This window comes from Pongo pygmaeus, chromosome 11 (assembly GCF_028885625.2).
Source record: "Pongo pygmaeus isolate AG05252 chromosome 11, NHGRI_mPonPyg2-v2.0_pri, whole genome shotgun sequence".
Classification (NCBI taxonomy): Eukaryota; Metazoa; Chordata; class Mammalia; order Primates; family Hominidae; genus Pongo; species Pongo pygmaeus.
In genome coordinates, this window is record NC_072384.2 from 77316746 (window position 1) to 77334484 (window position 17739).

General features: G+C 39.1%; 1 protein-coding gene and 1 long non-coding RNA gene across 3 annotated transcripts in view; one reads left to right on the top strand and one right to left on the bottom strand.

Moving 5' to 3' along the window:
- PDE11A (phosphodiesterase 11A) overlaps positions 1-17739 on the bottom strand; it is a 466208-nt gene that overhangs the window by 40468 nt on the left and 408001 nt on the right. For both annotated transcript variants that reach the window (XM_054478305.1, XM_054478303.1), the window contains exons 16-19: positions 17447-17524; positions 12065-12128; positions 5853-5927; positions 203-286 (exon numbers count right to left, since the gene is read on the bottom strand). In XM_054478305.1, coding sequence (XP_054334280.1) covers positions 203-286; positions 5853-5927; positions 12065-12128; positions 17447-17524 — 301 coding nt within the window. The remainder of the gene's footprint in view (positions 1-202; positions 287-5852; positions 5928-12064; positions 12129-17446; positions 17525-17739) is intronic.
- Positions 9687-17739, top strand: part of LOC129031704 (uncharacterized) — a 52067-nt gene continuing 44014 nt past the window's right edge. Inside the window, exon 1 of the long non-coding RNA XR_008501096.1 lies at positions 9687-9790. This is a non-coding gene — a long non-coding RNA (uncharacterized LOC129031704). The remainder of the gene's footprint in view (positions 9791-17739) is intronic.

Genomic DNA, 17739 nt, shown 5'->3' on the forward strand with positions numbered 1-17739 from the left:
GAGAATGCAGGTCTGCAGCCTCCTAGAACCAACTCTTCCCAGCCAGGGGACAGTCAGAAATCCAAGAAAGAAAAACTGCAGCCAGAGCTCTCAGCAATGTACATACCCTGGAAATGTCTCCTAAAATGAGTGCTTTTGAGAAGTACACACTTTTCCTTTTCTGATTCAGTCAGAACACGTAGGCCCTCCCAAATCAAAGTACCTGATACAAAGGCATGCAGATGCTATCAATCCACTCCAGTTGCAACCGAGGCAGTTCATCCTTCCGATTCCGATCAAAAATTGCCTAGAATGGGGGGCAGGAAGAACTCTGCTTTATTACACCAAAGTATTTTACAGGGTGCTTTGTCAAACACTTTGCTAGAATGATCCATTTTTTTACAAACTGAACCCTTCGCAAATCACAATAAATCTTTACACATACTTTCTTCTCCTTTATCTATGATGAGAAATAAAATGTTTTTACCTCTTTTTATGAGATTTGTAAGCAAATTTACTTGAAGTTTCTAGCGTGCAACTTCTTGGGGCAAAAACCTGTCTTCAAATATAAGTAACTGCTACTAAATCAAGTCATCAGGTCACTGTGAATTGGGTACAGGTCAAGGAGAAAGGAATATGTTTTACTGCCACAAAAATAATGCAGGCTTTTATTTCTATAGTGAGAGGGTGGGATAGAATAGGACAGATTGGAAAATATCCTTAAAAGCAATTTTATTGTAAATAGAAACCATTTATACTAATTTTTCAGGGTAGGGGTTGATTTGGCAACTGCATATGTTTTTCAATAAGGTTCTGTCTTTAATAAATTTTTAAATATTTATCTATCATTGTATGGATGATGGTGGGTGGACTCATTATCTCTTCATTCCCAGCCCTTAAGCTTTATGATGATATAATGTTCGAGATAATTTAGGTATATTTTTGAGAAAAATAAATGACATTTTTCTGTTGGGCAGACTTAAGGGAAACAATCAATTGGAATTTTAGTGTTAAAATTAATTCACTGAACAAACACTGCCAATTCTGTGCCAGTGAGACTGTCTCTCCCTTTGTTCTTAAGGAGTCAGGCCCAGACCTGAGAAGCTCCCTTGTGCCCTTACCTATCTAGAAGACTGGGCTATCTGGTTTTAACTTGCCCTCCGTTAATGCTATATAGTAAGTTTTATCTTTCCTTTACATAAAATGTGGCATTCACATTATTTTGGTGTCCTTATAGGCCATGAGGGTGGAGACAAGCAATCCCCTTGGTCCAGAGATGTTGGAAAATCCTGCATCCTTCAGATGTATGAACAAGAGTGGGAGTGGGCGGGGCAGAAATCACTAGCTGCCAAATCTGAGGAAAATATCTCCAAATTGGGGAGGAGGTCACTGATTCCCCCAGGCTCTTCTCATCCTTGTCTTGCAATGGAAAATGGCAAATAGCAGGAAAGAAGACTGGAATTTGGAGAAAATTGTGAAAATGTGCTGGAGAGAGGGATAGTTCTTGTGAATAATATGAGTCTTGATCCAAAATGTTTCTTTAGAGCTAGGTGCTGTGGCTTATGCATGTAATCCTAGCAGTTTGAGAGGTTGAGGCAGGAGGATCACTTAAGCCCAAGAGTTCAAGACCAGCCTGGACAATAGAGTGAAGCCTCTGTCCCTAAAAAAAAAAAAAAAAAAAAAAAAGTCAACTGTGGTGGCACATACTTGTAGTCTCACCTACTCAGCAGGCTGAGGTGAAAGGATTGCTTAAGCCCAAGATGTCGAGGCTGTATTGAGCTACAATTGTGTCGTTGCATTCCAGCCTAGGTGACAGACTGAGACTCTGTCTCAAAAAAATATAAAATAAAATAAAATAAAATAAAATAAAATAAAATAAAATAAAATAAAAATAAAGAAATAAATATACAAAATGTTTCTTTAAAAACTATTATTCTGGGCTGGGTGTGGTGGCTTATGTCTGTAATTCCAGCACTTTTTGAAGCCAAGGAAGGAGGATCACTTGAGATCAGGAGTTTGAGACCAGCCTGGCCAACATGGCGAAACCCTGTTTCTACTAAAAATGCAAAAAATTAGCTGGGCGTGGTGGTGGGCACCTGTAATCTCAGCTACCTGGGAGGCTAAGGCAGGAGAATAACTTGAACCCGGGAGGCAGAGATTGCAGTGAGCCAAAATTGTGCCACTGCACTCCAGCCTGGGCGACAGAGCAAGACTCCATCTCAAAAAAAAAAAAAAAATTATTATGTTTTATTTTCTGTATAGTTCTCCCTGTCTAAAATTTTCATATTTATTTAATTATTCCATTTCTAGTGGATATTATAAAGTTACTTTTTAAAAAAATGCAGTGTTTTTTAGCATATTTACAAAGTTGAGCAACTATCACTACAATTATAGAACATTATTATCATCCTCAAAGAAACCCCATACCATTAGCAGTCACTCTCACTTTTTTTCCACACTCCCAGCCTTAGGCAACCACTAATCTACTTTCTCTATCTATGGATTTGCTTATCCTGCACACATTTCATATAAATGGAATCTTATGATATGTGGTCTTTTGTGACTCGGCCTCTTTCACTGTTTTCAAGGTTTACCATGTAGCATGCATCGGCACTTCATTCATTTTTATTGCCAAATAACATTTCATTGTATAGATGTCTTATTTATTTGTTCATCAGTTGATTGACATTTGAGTTGCTTCCAGGATATTATGAATAATAGCTGTGAACATTCACATACAAGTTTTTATGTGGATGTTATGTTTTCATTTCTCTTGGGGATATACCTAGAGGTAGAATTTCTAAGTCATATGGTAACTGTTTAACTTTTTGAGGAATTGACAAACTGTTTTTCGAAACAGCTGCACAATTTTACATTCCTGCTAACAATGTATGAGGTTCCAATTTTTCCACAGCCTCACCCAACACTTGTTATTGTCTGTCTTTTTTGCTATAGCTATCTTAGTGGCTGCGAAGTGATATCTCATTGTGGTTTCAGTTTGCATTTCCCTGATGACTAATGATTTTGAGCATCTTTTCATGTGCTGTGTGGCCATTTACATATGTTCTTTGGAGATATGTCTGTTCAGATCCTTTGCCTATCTTTTAAATTGAGTTGAATTTCTATTGTTCAGTTAATAATAATTCTTTTTATCTTCTAGATACTTGGCCCATAAAAGATATATGATTTGCAAGTATTTTCCCATAACATGGGAAAATTTACTTTCTTGATAGTGTCCTTTGATCCATGAAAGTTTTTAATTTTGATAAAGTTCAATTTATTTATTTATTTATTTATTTTTATTTTTTTGAGAGAGCCTCACCCTGTCACCTAGGCTAGAGTGCAGTGGCACAGTCTGGGCTCACTGCAACCTCTGCCTCCTGGGTTCAAACGGTTTTCCTGCCTCAGCCTCCCGAGTAGCTGGGATTACAGGTGCTTGCCACCACACCTAATTTTTGTATTTTTAGTAGAGTCGAAGTTTCACCATGTTGGCCAGGCTGGTCTCAAACTCCTGACCTCAAGTGATCAGCCCGCCTCAGCATCCCAAAGCTCTGGGATTAAAGGCGTGAGCCACCGCTCCTGGCTGTTCAATTTAATTTTAGTGAAGCTCAATTCAACATCTCTGGACCAACAATTCTGGGTCATTTTATCTTTTGTCTCCTGTGCTTTTGGTTTCATATTTAAGACACCATGGCTAACCCCAATCCAGAAGATTTATACCTATATTTTCTTCCAAGAGTTTTATAGTTTTAGCCCTTACATTTAGGTGTATGATCCATTTTGAGTTTATTTCAGGGTATGCTGAGAGATAGGGAGCCAATTTCATTCTTTTGCCTGTGGATATGCAGTTGTCCTTGAACCACTGTTGAAAAGATGTTATCTTGGCACCCATGTTGCAGATTAGTTGACCATAATTTTAAGGGATTTATTATTGTACTAGTCACTTCTTAATCAATGCTTGATGAGAAAAAAATGAGTGTGAGGCCCCACACAGTCCTGTGCTTCACAGCATTTTGCATCTCATAAAATGAGTATTAGTAATCATTTATTTCATGTCTATATTTCCCACCAGTTGACAAGGGATCCTTGAGGGCAGGGAAGATGGTGTCTTACTCATTGCTGGATACAAGGTGCCTTGCTTCATGCCCGACACATGGAGGCACTCAGGTAGGCTTTCCTAACTGACTCACTGCTTCCAGTCCTGACCCTCTGGCTGTGGGCCAGATTAGCCTTTGTCTTCATGAAGTGACTCCCATGACTCCTGGGACCATGATACCTGAGGGGGCTCCAGGACAGTTTTCTTCCTAAATATCAAGGGATAATGGGCACAGCAGCTGTCAGCTCTGGGTGCATGCATTTTTACAGATATTTCTGGAAAAGAACTGAGGGCTAACCCTGCCACATCAGCCAGGCCTCCCCTGAGGAGATGGTCATCAGTGGTGCTCTGCAGTCTTTGTGAGAAGACAGGAGCATTTAGAGCTATGTTTCTACCACAAAATTAATTTCATTTATGTCTACAGAAAATGCCTTACCTGAGCCTACAGATAAAGGCTCCTTAGTGCTGCTCTACTGCACCTACCGGCTCACCAGTGCTGGCAATTTACTCATATTTTTTTTCATTTAATTAAATGACCTTTGGTATTGCTGCATTGTAAACCCTTCAGAGTATGCCTCTGAAACGGTTTTTAAGGGGGGAAAAGCTTTTATTTGAAAGTAGATATGACAGAATTTGGGTCATGCTAGGCTTTGTACATTAACTGTATGTATCCTAAGCTAATATTTTTATTTTTATAACCAAATTTGGTGACACCACCAAAAAAAGGGATGTTTTGAGAAACTAAGTCAATGTTGCTTTGAAAACTCAAATAATTGTTATGTGTGTTTCAACCTGTGTAGCCTCCTGACCTTTTGTACGTAAGCAACCGATTAAGAATATTCAAAATTAGCAAGACTGTGCGTTCTGACTTCAAGCAGGTGAAACTATTCAAACTAGGAACTAGTTCTCTTGCTTTTCCTTGTTTTTAAATGTCAGCAAAGAAGAATGTCTTAAAACTTGAAGACCTTATAAATATCTCCAAATGTTCAAGCTCAGTTAATTTGGGTTCTCATAAACAGACATTCTTGACAATTGATACCTTCCTTGAGTATCACTGAATCTACTGTGCTATGCTAGGCTTTAAAATGCTTTGCACCACTCTCAGAGTCATTGGGTTATATGTTTTTAGCTAATCATTGGTTAGTAATAAAGAGGCTGCCCCTCTTGAGGTGGTGACTGAGGTAGTTATGTCTTCTGCATCCTTATGCTTAAAGACAGCATCATCTTGAGCCCAAAGTAAACATTCTTAAGTAATAACTGAGCAGATGAGTCCAATATAAATAGCGTTCATATCACCAGAACCTAGTTCCCCAGGTGAAACTTTTTCATTTTACAGACAAAGAAAAGAAACAGAGATTTGAAATGATGTGCTTTTGGGATTTTGAAAGTTGGAGATTGGAAAATAAAATCTAGCTTCTCAAAGCTAGACAGCCTGCCTTTAATTTTTGCTGCACAGTGTTTCTATTCTAAAGTAGGCATACATGAAATGCCAGCACTGGGCTTTGAATTATTCAAACTCCACTTTGCTCATCCTCCCTTGTGCCTACTTGTCCCACTGTGGGTGCGTAGAAAATGCTTGTTAAGTAGCTCACCACTCTTAATCAGAAACTTGGGAATAAGAGTGTTTAGCATTTAAGTTTAATTAAGGTTTTAAACTTTCAGGAGTGCTTCCTTAAACCCATTTTCAGTCTTTCCCATTTCCAACTTGTAATTTGGAATTGTTTTTGAAAATGTCATTCAAAAGGGTAAATACGTGATAATTAAAGGATGAACTCACTGAAGGAGTGAGTTTGAGCTCTAATCTCTCCCGATCTCCTTGTTCGAAGAACTCACTGGTTACAAGTTCTGCCACCTGAAACATATAAATATTTTAATTCGTGGTTATGTGTAGTTTATCATGAGACTCAGAAGTTCTTTCTTGCTTATGTATTTGGTGATCCTCATCAACACAATCATTTAAAAAGCTTATGAGGAAGTAAGTATATTAACCTTTCATGTTTGAAGGTGTTACAGAACTTAATGAAACTGATTTCCTTTTAATCAGGACAACTTGTGCAATGTAATTTTAGATGCATGCCAACAGGAAATCTCCCACAGTACAGCTTCCATATTTGGGATGAGGTAACAGGTTGCCAGCTTCAAAGAAGGAAAAGTTCTTATACAGAAAAGTGAAGCAAATATTCATTTAATAATAATGTGTAATTATTGTTATATTATGTAATGATAGTTTAGCCAACTTTTTATTGTTTCTATGTAGATTCTTTATTTTGTTGCATACTTTTATGTTAGCCCAGCTTTAACTTGCCACATGAAAACTCCTCAACTCCCTCCCTACCAATATTTGTATGCACTCTGGGAAGGATAACCCCAGGGCACATCCTCTGCTTCCTACTGTTGCAATCAATCAAGAGGCAGGACTAATGCCAGATTCACTGTTCACAGCAGACTTTTACAGTAGGTCACGGTATAGTTTGAAGAGCGTGACTTGGTCTTCAGGCTCTCTGGATCTACGCACTAAAAGTGTTAATTTATGGTAGGCTCTACTTGGTACAAAGACAATGGGACGCTTGTTCTACCTTAAACCTTAGAGACTTATATTTTTCTACTTTTAATCCATTAGCTTGGATGGTCAGCAGCTACTGATTATTGCCAAGCTAAACAGATTTTTTTTTTCTTTTCCACACCTTCACTTCTCAGGATAGTGTGTGGGAAGCAAATTGATATAACAGATTAAATGTTGAATGGCTATTTTCAACGCTACTATGGTGTGCATCTAGGAAATTTCTGAGATGAACTAGCTGGATTTAAAAAAATTGGGAGAGTAGAATAAATCCCAGACAACTTCATGGTAAGAGGACATGGATACCAAAGAAATTTTTCTCTATTCCAAGTTCTTATGAAGATGAGGTTCTTAAATCTGGCAAAGATGAGACAGTTTAATTTTGGTCAAGTGCACAGTATCAAGATAATTTAACTCCGTTGATCTCTCAAGAGATTTGCTAAATCACAGATTATAGATAAAACTGAAACACAACACTAAACTCCCACACACACACACATCTGAGAGTAGCATGTGTGCAGTCACATATAAAGAAATCAAATACCCAGTAAGTTCAGATTTCTATATTTCTATTAAGAAACATGGGCCCCTTTCAAGAATTGAACCACAAAAAACTAGTTGGAACTGACTGAAAAATCCCCTTCACCCCAGCATCTTGTATATGTGCCTGTTTTCTAGGACTCAATTCACCTGTCTTCTCTCCAGTCTCTCCTGCTACCCTGCATTTCAGCACACCAGGCTTCTCTCTTCTTTCTCTGGCCTTCCTTTGAAGAGGAAATGGTCCCCTAAGGGTATGACCTCATTTATTCAGTTCCCAGAACTCTCCCTCAGATTGCTCTAAGCTAGGTCTTTTGCATTAAAGAATGTAAATGTGCACATCAGGCGCCTCAAGGTGGGAGTCCTGCATAGGTCTGTAGCCCCTGGAAAGAAAAGAAATTAAAACAAAATTCTGTCGTTGCTCTTTCTCAAGTAGTTGCTGGTATCTCCCCTGTGCTCCTTTCACAGCTTAACTTGCACAACTGCTTTGTTTGTACTTAAAAACCCAATCAGGAACATTAAGTGGTTCCTGATTGAATTTTTTATTAAAGAAGGAAATTGAGATGCTAATCAGGCCTTGGGGGAATCACTGGGAAACCCACATGCTTAGAGTCTTGTTTGCAGGAAGGGAAAGTGGAATAGACCCCAGCAGAAAACATTTTGAAAGGGAATTTTAAAAAATCAACATCCAGGAAGTTAGATAAATATTTTTTAAAGAAGGGCCTATTGTTTTCTCCAAATGTTTCCTAAAATTTTGAAGTGAGCATTAAAAAACAAAAAAATTTAACCCATCAATTTGGAGACAAACAAGAATGAGATTGCTAGCTTAGAACTGTGACAAGCTTTCCGATGGAAACATTAGGAAAAACATGGTTTTGTGTTTTATTTCCCTGAAATCTTACATTTCTGCACTTTTCAACAGAACCTCACATCCAGAAAATAAAATAATATTTACACTAGTGACCGAGAAGACCACCTACAAGCAGCTATTGGGCCTCCCAAGTTGGCCTAAAATATCAAGGCAGAAATTTTTTTCCTTGCAAGTACTTTGCCCTGTCACTTTTCTGTTCCCTGGGGCTACTGCTCCTTGAGTTCTTGACATGCATTTCACTGGGGTTTCTGAAGGTGCTGGCACATCATACCTCACCCCATTCCCTTTTGGCTCTTCTCTAGTTTTCTCTCAGTCCTCCCAACTTCCTCACACTCTCCACCTCCTTCCATCCCTAGCCTCCCCCAGTACTACTCTTTTCCCCAATACCTGGAAGAGCCTCCTACCTCTTCCCTGCAGTCTACTCATCAACTCTCCCAGAAGGGAGGCCTTCCCACATGGGAAAGGGGAGGGGGGAAGATGAACAGTGGGCAGAGATGTGGAAAGAAGCTAGTCAACCACACAAATTCTTCACAATTATCCTGCTTTATGTGACTTTCTGTAACTTCAAATATGTCACACTGAAATTTAAACCAAAGCACTATTGGTGGAATACTCTATTGGAAAACTGCCTGATCTACATTGGACAGTGTGAGCAAGAAATAAACCTTTATTTGTGTTGAACAACTGGAATTTAAGAATATATTTGTTACTGAACCAAGGCCTAGCCTAGCCTTGACTAATACAAAAATTGGTACGGAAGTGAGGTGCTGCTGTTAGAAAAGAAGAGAAAGACAGAAAAAGACCCTAAAATACGTGTCATCAGCTTGGGGGCCAGGTATCAAGATAGTGAGGAGGCCATAAAGATGAGAATCCATGACAAAATAATTTGTACAATTATAACTAAAAGCTAACAATGTTCTGAATAAACTTACAGTCTTTGGAGATGAGATTAGAAAATAAAATGTTAGTAGCATGTGATGGTTGCCATTGACTGTTTTGCGAGGAATTACAGGAAGTGAGTTTAGAAAAGGAGGAACAGGCTTATACCCAGGAATGAAAGGAAATGGAAATAGTCACAAATTCAGGGACTTGCAGGGATGGAAGATAAAATTGCTTCTCAATTCCAAACTATGAAAATGAAAATTGCGATACACTTTGACAAAGTTTGATTAGGACTCAGCTTTGTAATAAGAATCAAATCAAAGGTACTGCCAAGACACCTAGAGTTAGAATCTGAATGAATTAGGTAGTTTGCAGCATGTCCTTCTAACTGGACAAAAATGGCTCAACGAAATGATTTACCTATATGGTTCTCTCACTGAAGCCCGTTAGGCCCAAGGCACTAGGAATTAAGCCAGAAGAGAGAAAGAAATAAATATATTTGCCACATTTCTTTATTCCTAAATGTAAACAAGCAAATAAATACAGAAAATCTAAGATGTTTGTATGGAATGTGGATGTGGTTATGGGCAAATGGAAAGGACTTGAATCAAAAACATAAAAAGCTGACTAAACGTACAAGAGAGTTTTGGTGCTAAAGAAACCCTAAGCCCATGATTACACAAAACAAGTGTTGGGACTTCAACCTTCTTTAGGTGAGAAGAAGGCAGTTTGAACTTCAGATAGAGCTAAGAAGGGTGATGGGAAAGGAATAATTTCCCAGGGAGGATTGAAAGGTCAAGGGAAAAAGGAACTGGAGAGCATCTCCCAGAGAATCAGGGTCCCCTGCATGGTAGAACATCTCACAGTGAGTACCCAGCGGGATTTTGGAGTTGCCATGGACCACGCACCACTCCACATTGCTATGAATATCACTCATCTCTTCCCTTTCCAAATGGGAGTGTTATAATTGGTATTTGTCTTTGAGTGTATGTTGGATGCTGTATTTTGGGTGTGTGTAGGTCTTTAATCTGCATCCAGATCTGTTGTAGAGACTAGCATGTATCTCCCAGAGATCCTGGACTTAAGAGTTTGATGCCATGACTGATGGGACATTTGGGTTGTCTTTATTGGAGGAAGGATGGGTATATTTTGTCTGCTGGAGGGAGAATGAATCATATGTTTGGTGATGAGAAGGGCAAATTCTGGTAGTCATGCATTCACTATTTCTGGCTTTCTCCTTTCTGAGCAAATAGAAGGATGGTACTTCCTGGTTGGGTGGGGTCACGTGACAAGTTCTGGCTGATGAATTGTTGCGGGAGGCATTTAATTGCCAGTGCGAGACCTTCCAGGGCCTCTGTCAGAATGATCTAGGTAGTGGCTGTTCCTTCAGCCCCAATACAGAATAAGGACAAAGTGGCGCCTGCCAACCCTAGGTGCCCATGTTCGTGAGCAATTGGTTATTTAAAGCCACTAAGATTTTGGGTAAAATGATAACATAGCCTATTCTGTGGATACACTTGCATCAATTAAAAATGCTGACTGATGCATCCTGTGAAGGAACCCATAAAACACTGCTAAGAATGAAAGCTTTGGAGCCTAATCTGCTAGAATCTATACCTAGCTCCGCCACCTACAAGCTGTTTAAACTCAGGCTTCTTATCCTTTCTAACCCTCACTTTTCCCATTTGTGAAATGGGGATAATAACTATATTAGTTTCCTAAGGCTGCTGTAAATTACCATAAAGTTAGTGGCCAAAACGACAGGAGTGTATTCTGTCATAGTTCTGGAGGCCGGGAGTTCTACATCAGTTCACTGGGCAGAAATCGAGGTGTCAGCAGGGATGTGCTCCCTCTGGAGGCTCTTGGAGAGAATTCGTTCCTTACCTCTTCCAGTTTTCCTTTGCTCACGGCTGCATCACTGCAGTCCCTGCCTTGTCTTCACATTGCCTTCTTCTGAGTGTGTAATTTCCCCCAGCTCCCTCTTATAAGGACATTTGTTATTGGATGTAGGGCACACCTGGATAATCTAGGATCAGTCTGCAGTTGAGATGCTTAATCACATTTGCAAAGATACTCTTTCCTTTGACGGTAATGTTTACAGGTTCCAGAGATTAGGACCTGATATCTTTGGGCGGCCATTATTCAGCTGACTACAATTTTAAGGATTAAATGAGATAATATATGTAAAGCAGTCAATAAATATTAGTTATTTATTGATATGGAAATGTATCTTATTTTCCCTAAAATGTCAAGTCTTTAGATGCCAAGTTACTGTTTTGGACCCCAGACAGTAGGTGCATCATAAAACGTACATAATGATTAACCTCTAAATACTATCAGTAATCCCTGATCTTAAGTTGGGTAGTTACTTAAATTGAAAACTATTCTTGGGTGCAGCGCACCAGCATGGCACATGTATACATATGTAACTAACCTGCACAATGCGCACATGTACCCTAAAACCTAAAGTATAATAATAATAATAATAAAATGCAAAAAAAAAAAGAAAACTATTCTTATAGAACTAATGCTTTGTGGCAGAGAAATCAGATAGGTGGTAAAGGCATGGTTTGTTTTTCTGCAAGTTAAATTGGATACTGCATATTTTGACCACAGAGGTTTCTGATATCTAAATAATATTTAAAAAGAAAAATATAATTTCCTTTTTGCCTCCTTTTATTTTCAGATATAAAAAAAAACAAGACCTTGTACTAAGACGTGATTATCTTGCCAAAAATCCTATCTTTGAAAAGAAAAATATAATTTCCTTTTTGCCGCCTTTTATTTTCAGATATAAAAAAAACCACAAGACCTTGTACTAAGACGTGATTATCTTGCCAAAAATCCTATCTTTGAAACTCTTGCCTTAATGGTCAATGTATTATTCAGATTTCGCGCATTAAAAATATCTTACAGAGTCAGAAATACTATTGCTTAGTGAAAGCACGATAAAAAAAAAAAAAGGGCTGTGCAATAAACTATGTCGTGCCTAAGCCTCCTGCTATTTTTTACACCATGTTAATACTGATGCAAATTGACTAGGGTTTCAGTGCCTGGTAGTCAGGGCTCTGGGAATATTGTGTCCCCCTTACCCCCCCAGTCCCTCCTCTGCTGAGCCCTGCCATTAATCACCACTTGCCTGTCTCGAGATCTCCCACGGTTTGGTCACGGCTCCAAGGTCACAGGCTGTCATTAACATTGATCTGAAAAACAGAACCAAACAAAACAGCCTGAATAACCTTTTGTTGCATTCCTAAACAAACCCGTCCTAGATACATAAATAAATAAAATAAAATGGAAATGAGGCCAGCTCACATCTTCCTTTCCTCAACAAGGGGCAGCACTGTTTATAGTCCCTGTGTTCAGCATCTCCATCGTGTGGCCACGCTGCTTAGGAAGACAAAGCTCTCACACATCCTCTGGTGGCCCTTTTGTTTTGTCTGCAGCAAATCAAGGAAAGCAAAGCACTACTTTCTGTACACCTGAGCTAAGCAAGCTCTGCTTAAAATAATTTATAATGGACAATGTTGTTGGGTTTTTTTAAACTATAAGCGAGAGAATCAGTATATAACACTGTATACATGGCTGATGAAACTACTTACCAACTTATCATTGATTGATGGGAACAAAAGAAAACCCACACCAAAGAGGCAAGGCACATGCCACATAAGGGGCTCCTTCATTTTCATCCGCTCTACAGAGCTAAGATTTATGGGCAAGAGCCATATCGTTTCACTCCAGTTTACTACCTGGCTCCAACCATGGTTTATAAGCATTATGAAGAAGAAACATACTCAGCTCCAGCTTTCATTAATTTGGGCACATAAGAAAGCACAGGAATGGTCTGAATCAGAGTTTTGAGGGGCAGGGTTAACCATAATTCACACTGAACCATGGAAACACGGGGAACAATTCAAATTGTAGATAGCTCTGGTGCTTATATATAATTTAATGTGGTGGGAGGAGGAAAAATAAGGCACACTCTGTCTCAAATCTGCTTTCTTTGTGCTGAAAACCAGCAGAATGTGATGAAAAGTAACATAGGATTTGAGCTGGGAAACCACATCTTGGCTAACTGCTTTTGGAAGAAAGGGGTATGCAACCAAAGGTCAGAGGGCTGTCCTGATGTCCGGTGTTAACATTTCATACCCTGCCAGATCTAATGCCTTGGAAACATGTCTGCTGCCCAGATGGCAGAGCATACTTAGATGGCAGGGGGGTCCCCCCACAGGAAACTCCTCCAGGGAACAAGGCAGGGTCACAGATAACAATAGGTCATTCAAGGCACAACCAGGCGGCACCGGCATCAGCAGCCCTCTCAACTCGAGCAGCATTGATGAAACCTCTAATTCCAAACATCCCTGTGTTAAGAACTACGCAAAGGGAGACACATCAGTCTATTCATTTTTGACCTTCTATATCAGGCATTTCTACACTGCTTACTGTGTGTCTGCTTCTGTACTAAGTGCTTTACTAACCAACTGCTAACTAAACTACTAACTAAATGAATCGTCATCACCACCCCAGAGGTAGTTGCTATTATCCTTATTTTACAGATAAGTAAACAGAAGCACGCAGAGATTAAGTCATTTTCCCTTCCCAAGGTGAGTAAAGGATTCAGGATTCTGTGCCTATCACAAAGCTACCAGATGCCCTCTTACAACACACGGATGCTGACAGTACTGGAGGGGGACAAGACTGGCTAAAGCATTGGATTTCTCAGCATCTCTCCTGCATAGCAAATAATCTCTATGAGGTTGCCTATTTGTATCATAATGTGGATAATTACTTAGGTTCTGTCCAGTTGATAATTTGAAACTTACTCTTCAAATGCATATCGCCATTAATCAGTTGATCAACAAGTTTACTGAGTATCTGCTAGGTGCTCAGATGATAATTCTAATAGCTACCACTTATTGGGAAGCCTCCACAGGGTGATTGACTCAGTCTCTATATGTGGTAGTGATACTATTATTATCTCTTATTAAAGTTAAAAAAATAAGGCTCAGAAACTTTAGGTAACTTGCACAAGGTTGTACAGTTATTAAGTGTCAAAGCTGGGATTGGAATCCTTTTCCTGACAGAAGAATCTCTACTTCAATGAATACAGTGGAGCAAGAAGTCCATGCAGAGAAAGGAGACAGGACAGGCTGAGAGGTAGGACGGGTAGAGTGGCTGCAACCTTTGTCCATCTGGCACTGGGGAGTCAACTAAGCCTGAGGACTCAGGAGGGACCTGGATAGACCTTTAGGGAGGAAACTTTAGGTGGTGGATGTGAGGATGGTTTGAAGAAGGAGAGGGTGGAAGGAAGGAGACTCATTGGAGATATAAATTGATAGGAGCCTAAAACAAGGAAGGGAGAGTGGGAAGGGAGGCACAGGGATGGAAGATTGCAAAGGAAGAACTGAAGAAAACAAATGAGCAGTTCTATCTTATTTTTTAGATTAAGACTCTTCAAGAAGTGAAAGATCTTTTTGAGAGTAAAAGACCAGGGAGAGAGTTTTTACCAACTGTTTTAGACTGAGGTCCCTATAATTCTAGTTCAATTTACAGTGAGTTAACATACCTCTCCTCTATATGCCAACATTATTTCAATAATAATCTTGTGACAATCATTATCTTCTTGATTTGTTCTGTAGTTGTAAAACAATTTAAAATGAACAAATTTTAATGTTAAAGATATATTTAAATTGAGTACAAAGATTGTGTGTAGACTGAAATCTGCACTTGCCAAACAAAAATATGACACTTTGCAGTTTGCGCTTATTTCACTGTTTTAAATTTTAAACATGAATGAAACCCACGAATGATCACATAACATGACAGAATGAAAGTATCTCAAGTTATATGTCTTCATCTTTACCATCACTGGGCTATCATTGTTTATTCTGAATATAGTCTTTGAAAGCAGGAATATGAGTTCTGCAAGGTTGGAAACACAAACGACACCCAGAGAGTTTGAGAAGTTCTGAACAGTTAGGAACTTACTATTGAAAATGTATAGCTGCATCTACCTATGTCAAGAGCCAGCTGTATGCATGGACACTCTTAGAATTAATTTACATTACGTGTGCAAGGAAAGGATAAATAATAAACGTGCTTATTTGAAGCTTTCATATCAATTATTTTTATCTTAACAGTAACCTCAGCAATTGTTTGGAATTTATACCAATAAAAGACATTTCTTAGGAGGTATATCTCACCATTGACTATTTAGAATTGCTGGCACATGGTGGTAATAAAAAGCAGACTGACTTTTAGTTGGTTTTATTACTATTTTAAAATTCTCTACAGATGGTTCTCCCTTAGAGCACCACCCTTGGTGCAAGGTGGTCAGAGTGTAACCATGAAATGGGGGAGGGAGGGCAGATGAGGGGAGAGGGGAGAACCCAGAGCACCTCCATTTTATGTAACATGCTTCCAAATAAGATATTTCTTCCATATGGGGTTCCTTGTCAAAACAGTTTGAAAATCTCTGTAGGAAAATATCTAGGTAGAGAAACTGAGTGAGAAATGGCATTTCAGGAAAAGAGCTCAGAAGAGAGGCTAAGCCCAAGAAAAGGGCTGGGAGTCATTTGAGAAGAGATAGTAGTGACACTAGAAGGATGCTGAGGAAAAAGAGAAGAGAATAAAAAATACATCCTTGGGGGACGGTTCTGTTTAGTATATGGTGGGGGGAAGAAGGGCTAGAAAAGACTAAGAACGAAAGAGTCAGAAATAAAGGAGAGAATCCAGAAGCAGATATGGCTTTGCAGAATCCAAGGCTGTAGAGGGTTTTAAGAAAAGAGAGCTCAACACAATTAGGGGCTATAAAGAGATCAGGAAGCTGAAGAGAACAAAGGTTGTAGCTTTTAATACTTGGAAGGTGACTGTGGTTCAACAGAAGCAGAAATCACATAGTATAGACTTAATTCCTCAGTAAGGAATAGATAAATACTCTGTGGTATATCTGTATTTTGGAATACTGTGCAACGATAAAAGATGATGAGGTAAAAACATGTAAAGAATTCCAAAGCATGTAGTTGAGTGGAAAACCAGGTTCACATTGGTATGTAAATATACAATTTATGTTAAAATAGACAATCAAAATACACACTAAACAGTATTTTTCCTAAGGGTACATGTGTATGTAAATGCTTTGGAAATGGTCTGGAAAAACACAATACACTAATAACAAAATACAGCTGTGCAACCAGTATGGGAATTGGGGGTTGAGCTCAAAGGAAATCTGGGGGCTTATTAGCAATGTTTGATTTGTTACAGAAAATATATATTCATATAATTACTCATGGCATTAAAAATTATACAAAAAGAAAGAAATTGCCTTACAAGAAATTAGGAAGTGTGGGAGTGAAGGGAAGGAGAAAACTATGAGGGGGCCTGGAGAAAAGGCAGCTTGTAGGGATGACTTTTTGATTGGGGAGGCAGAAGTGTGTTTTTAGGTCTGGAAAGGTCATGATTAATAAAACAGATTTTGAAAATGGAAGCTGAAGGAGCATGATTGATAGAGCCAGGTTGGGGTGGGGGGTGGGGAGGTGGAAGGAATGGAATTAGGGCACCAGTGGAGGGGCTGGTCTTGAAGATGAAAAATGAAGAAAAAGGTCTGTAAAGATAATACAGAGGAATATTAAAGTATAGAGGAAAAAATCTAGAGCCCTCTGGGGAGAGGGCTGCAGGAAGGTGACATGAGGACAGCTACAGAGGGTGGGGCAGGCAGTGGCCTGTGTTCAGAAGATGGTGCCAGAGATTTTATATAGCAGATATGGCAGGATTATGTCAAGGTTTCCGCTTGGGGTAATCCAGTAGTTGCCTGGTTGTGGAGCAGACCCAGTGTGCCCTAACCCTGGCCTCACGAGCTCTCCCAGCAAAACTTAGCAATGTTAGAACAGGAATAAGACAGCAGAAGGTCTGGGGTGGTTGAGGTAGAGAGAGTGGAAGGATGGGGTATGAGAGAAAGAGGAATAGTGCTCACTCTCTGGAGTGGCTGCAAGAGAGGCTAAAATTTGCCCCATAAACAGAGTGGGTTGCTACTGTCCTTTCTAAACAACTTGCAAGACGTCCCAGGCAAAGGCTAGAACAGACTCCTTATCTCCACCTCCAATATTGTTCTGACTGGTTATCTATCCGCAATGCCTATTGTCTCTAAAGAAAAGCAAAAGTTACTCCCCACTTCCTTTGTGCTATGTAACTCTGATTTCTAGGATGCAAAAATTCCTTGTCCACCCAACTTGCACCCCTACTTCCCCAGGAAACAGAAGAAATCATGGCTTGCCAAAACTGAACCAATTTGAACTTCATTTTCTAATTTTGATGGCAGATTTTTGAGACAAAAATAAATTATAAGATGAAAAGACATTCTCAGTAATTTCTCTAGTTATTCAACTGATCTCTGAATGTTTTGAATGTAAGCTAAGATTTGTTACTTTAAAAATCACTTCTATGCTCTTAGTACTGTCAGAAAATTTATTTGGACTAAATGTCCAAATAATGAAGAAACACATAAACAAGAGCTTTTTCTTACCGAAATATATCACGATGGTTTTTGATGTTCCAATCATATTCTCCTTTACTGACAAGTTCAAAGAATTCAGTTCTCCTCCTGCAGGAAAATCAAATGAAGAAAGAAAGAAAAAAAAAACTGGAATGAGATTTCCCAGTCTGTGGGGTGACATAAATACATTTATGGGAAAAACATAAGACCACCTGAACCAAGTAACTTAATATTTGAAATCATGAGGCTAAAGCACTATCAAAATAAATCACTTTCTAAAAAATGTTGAGACTTCAAGGAAAAGCCACAATCATTTCTGAATG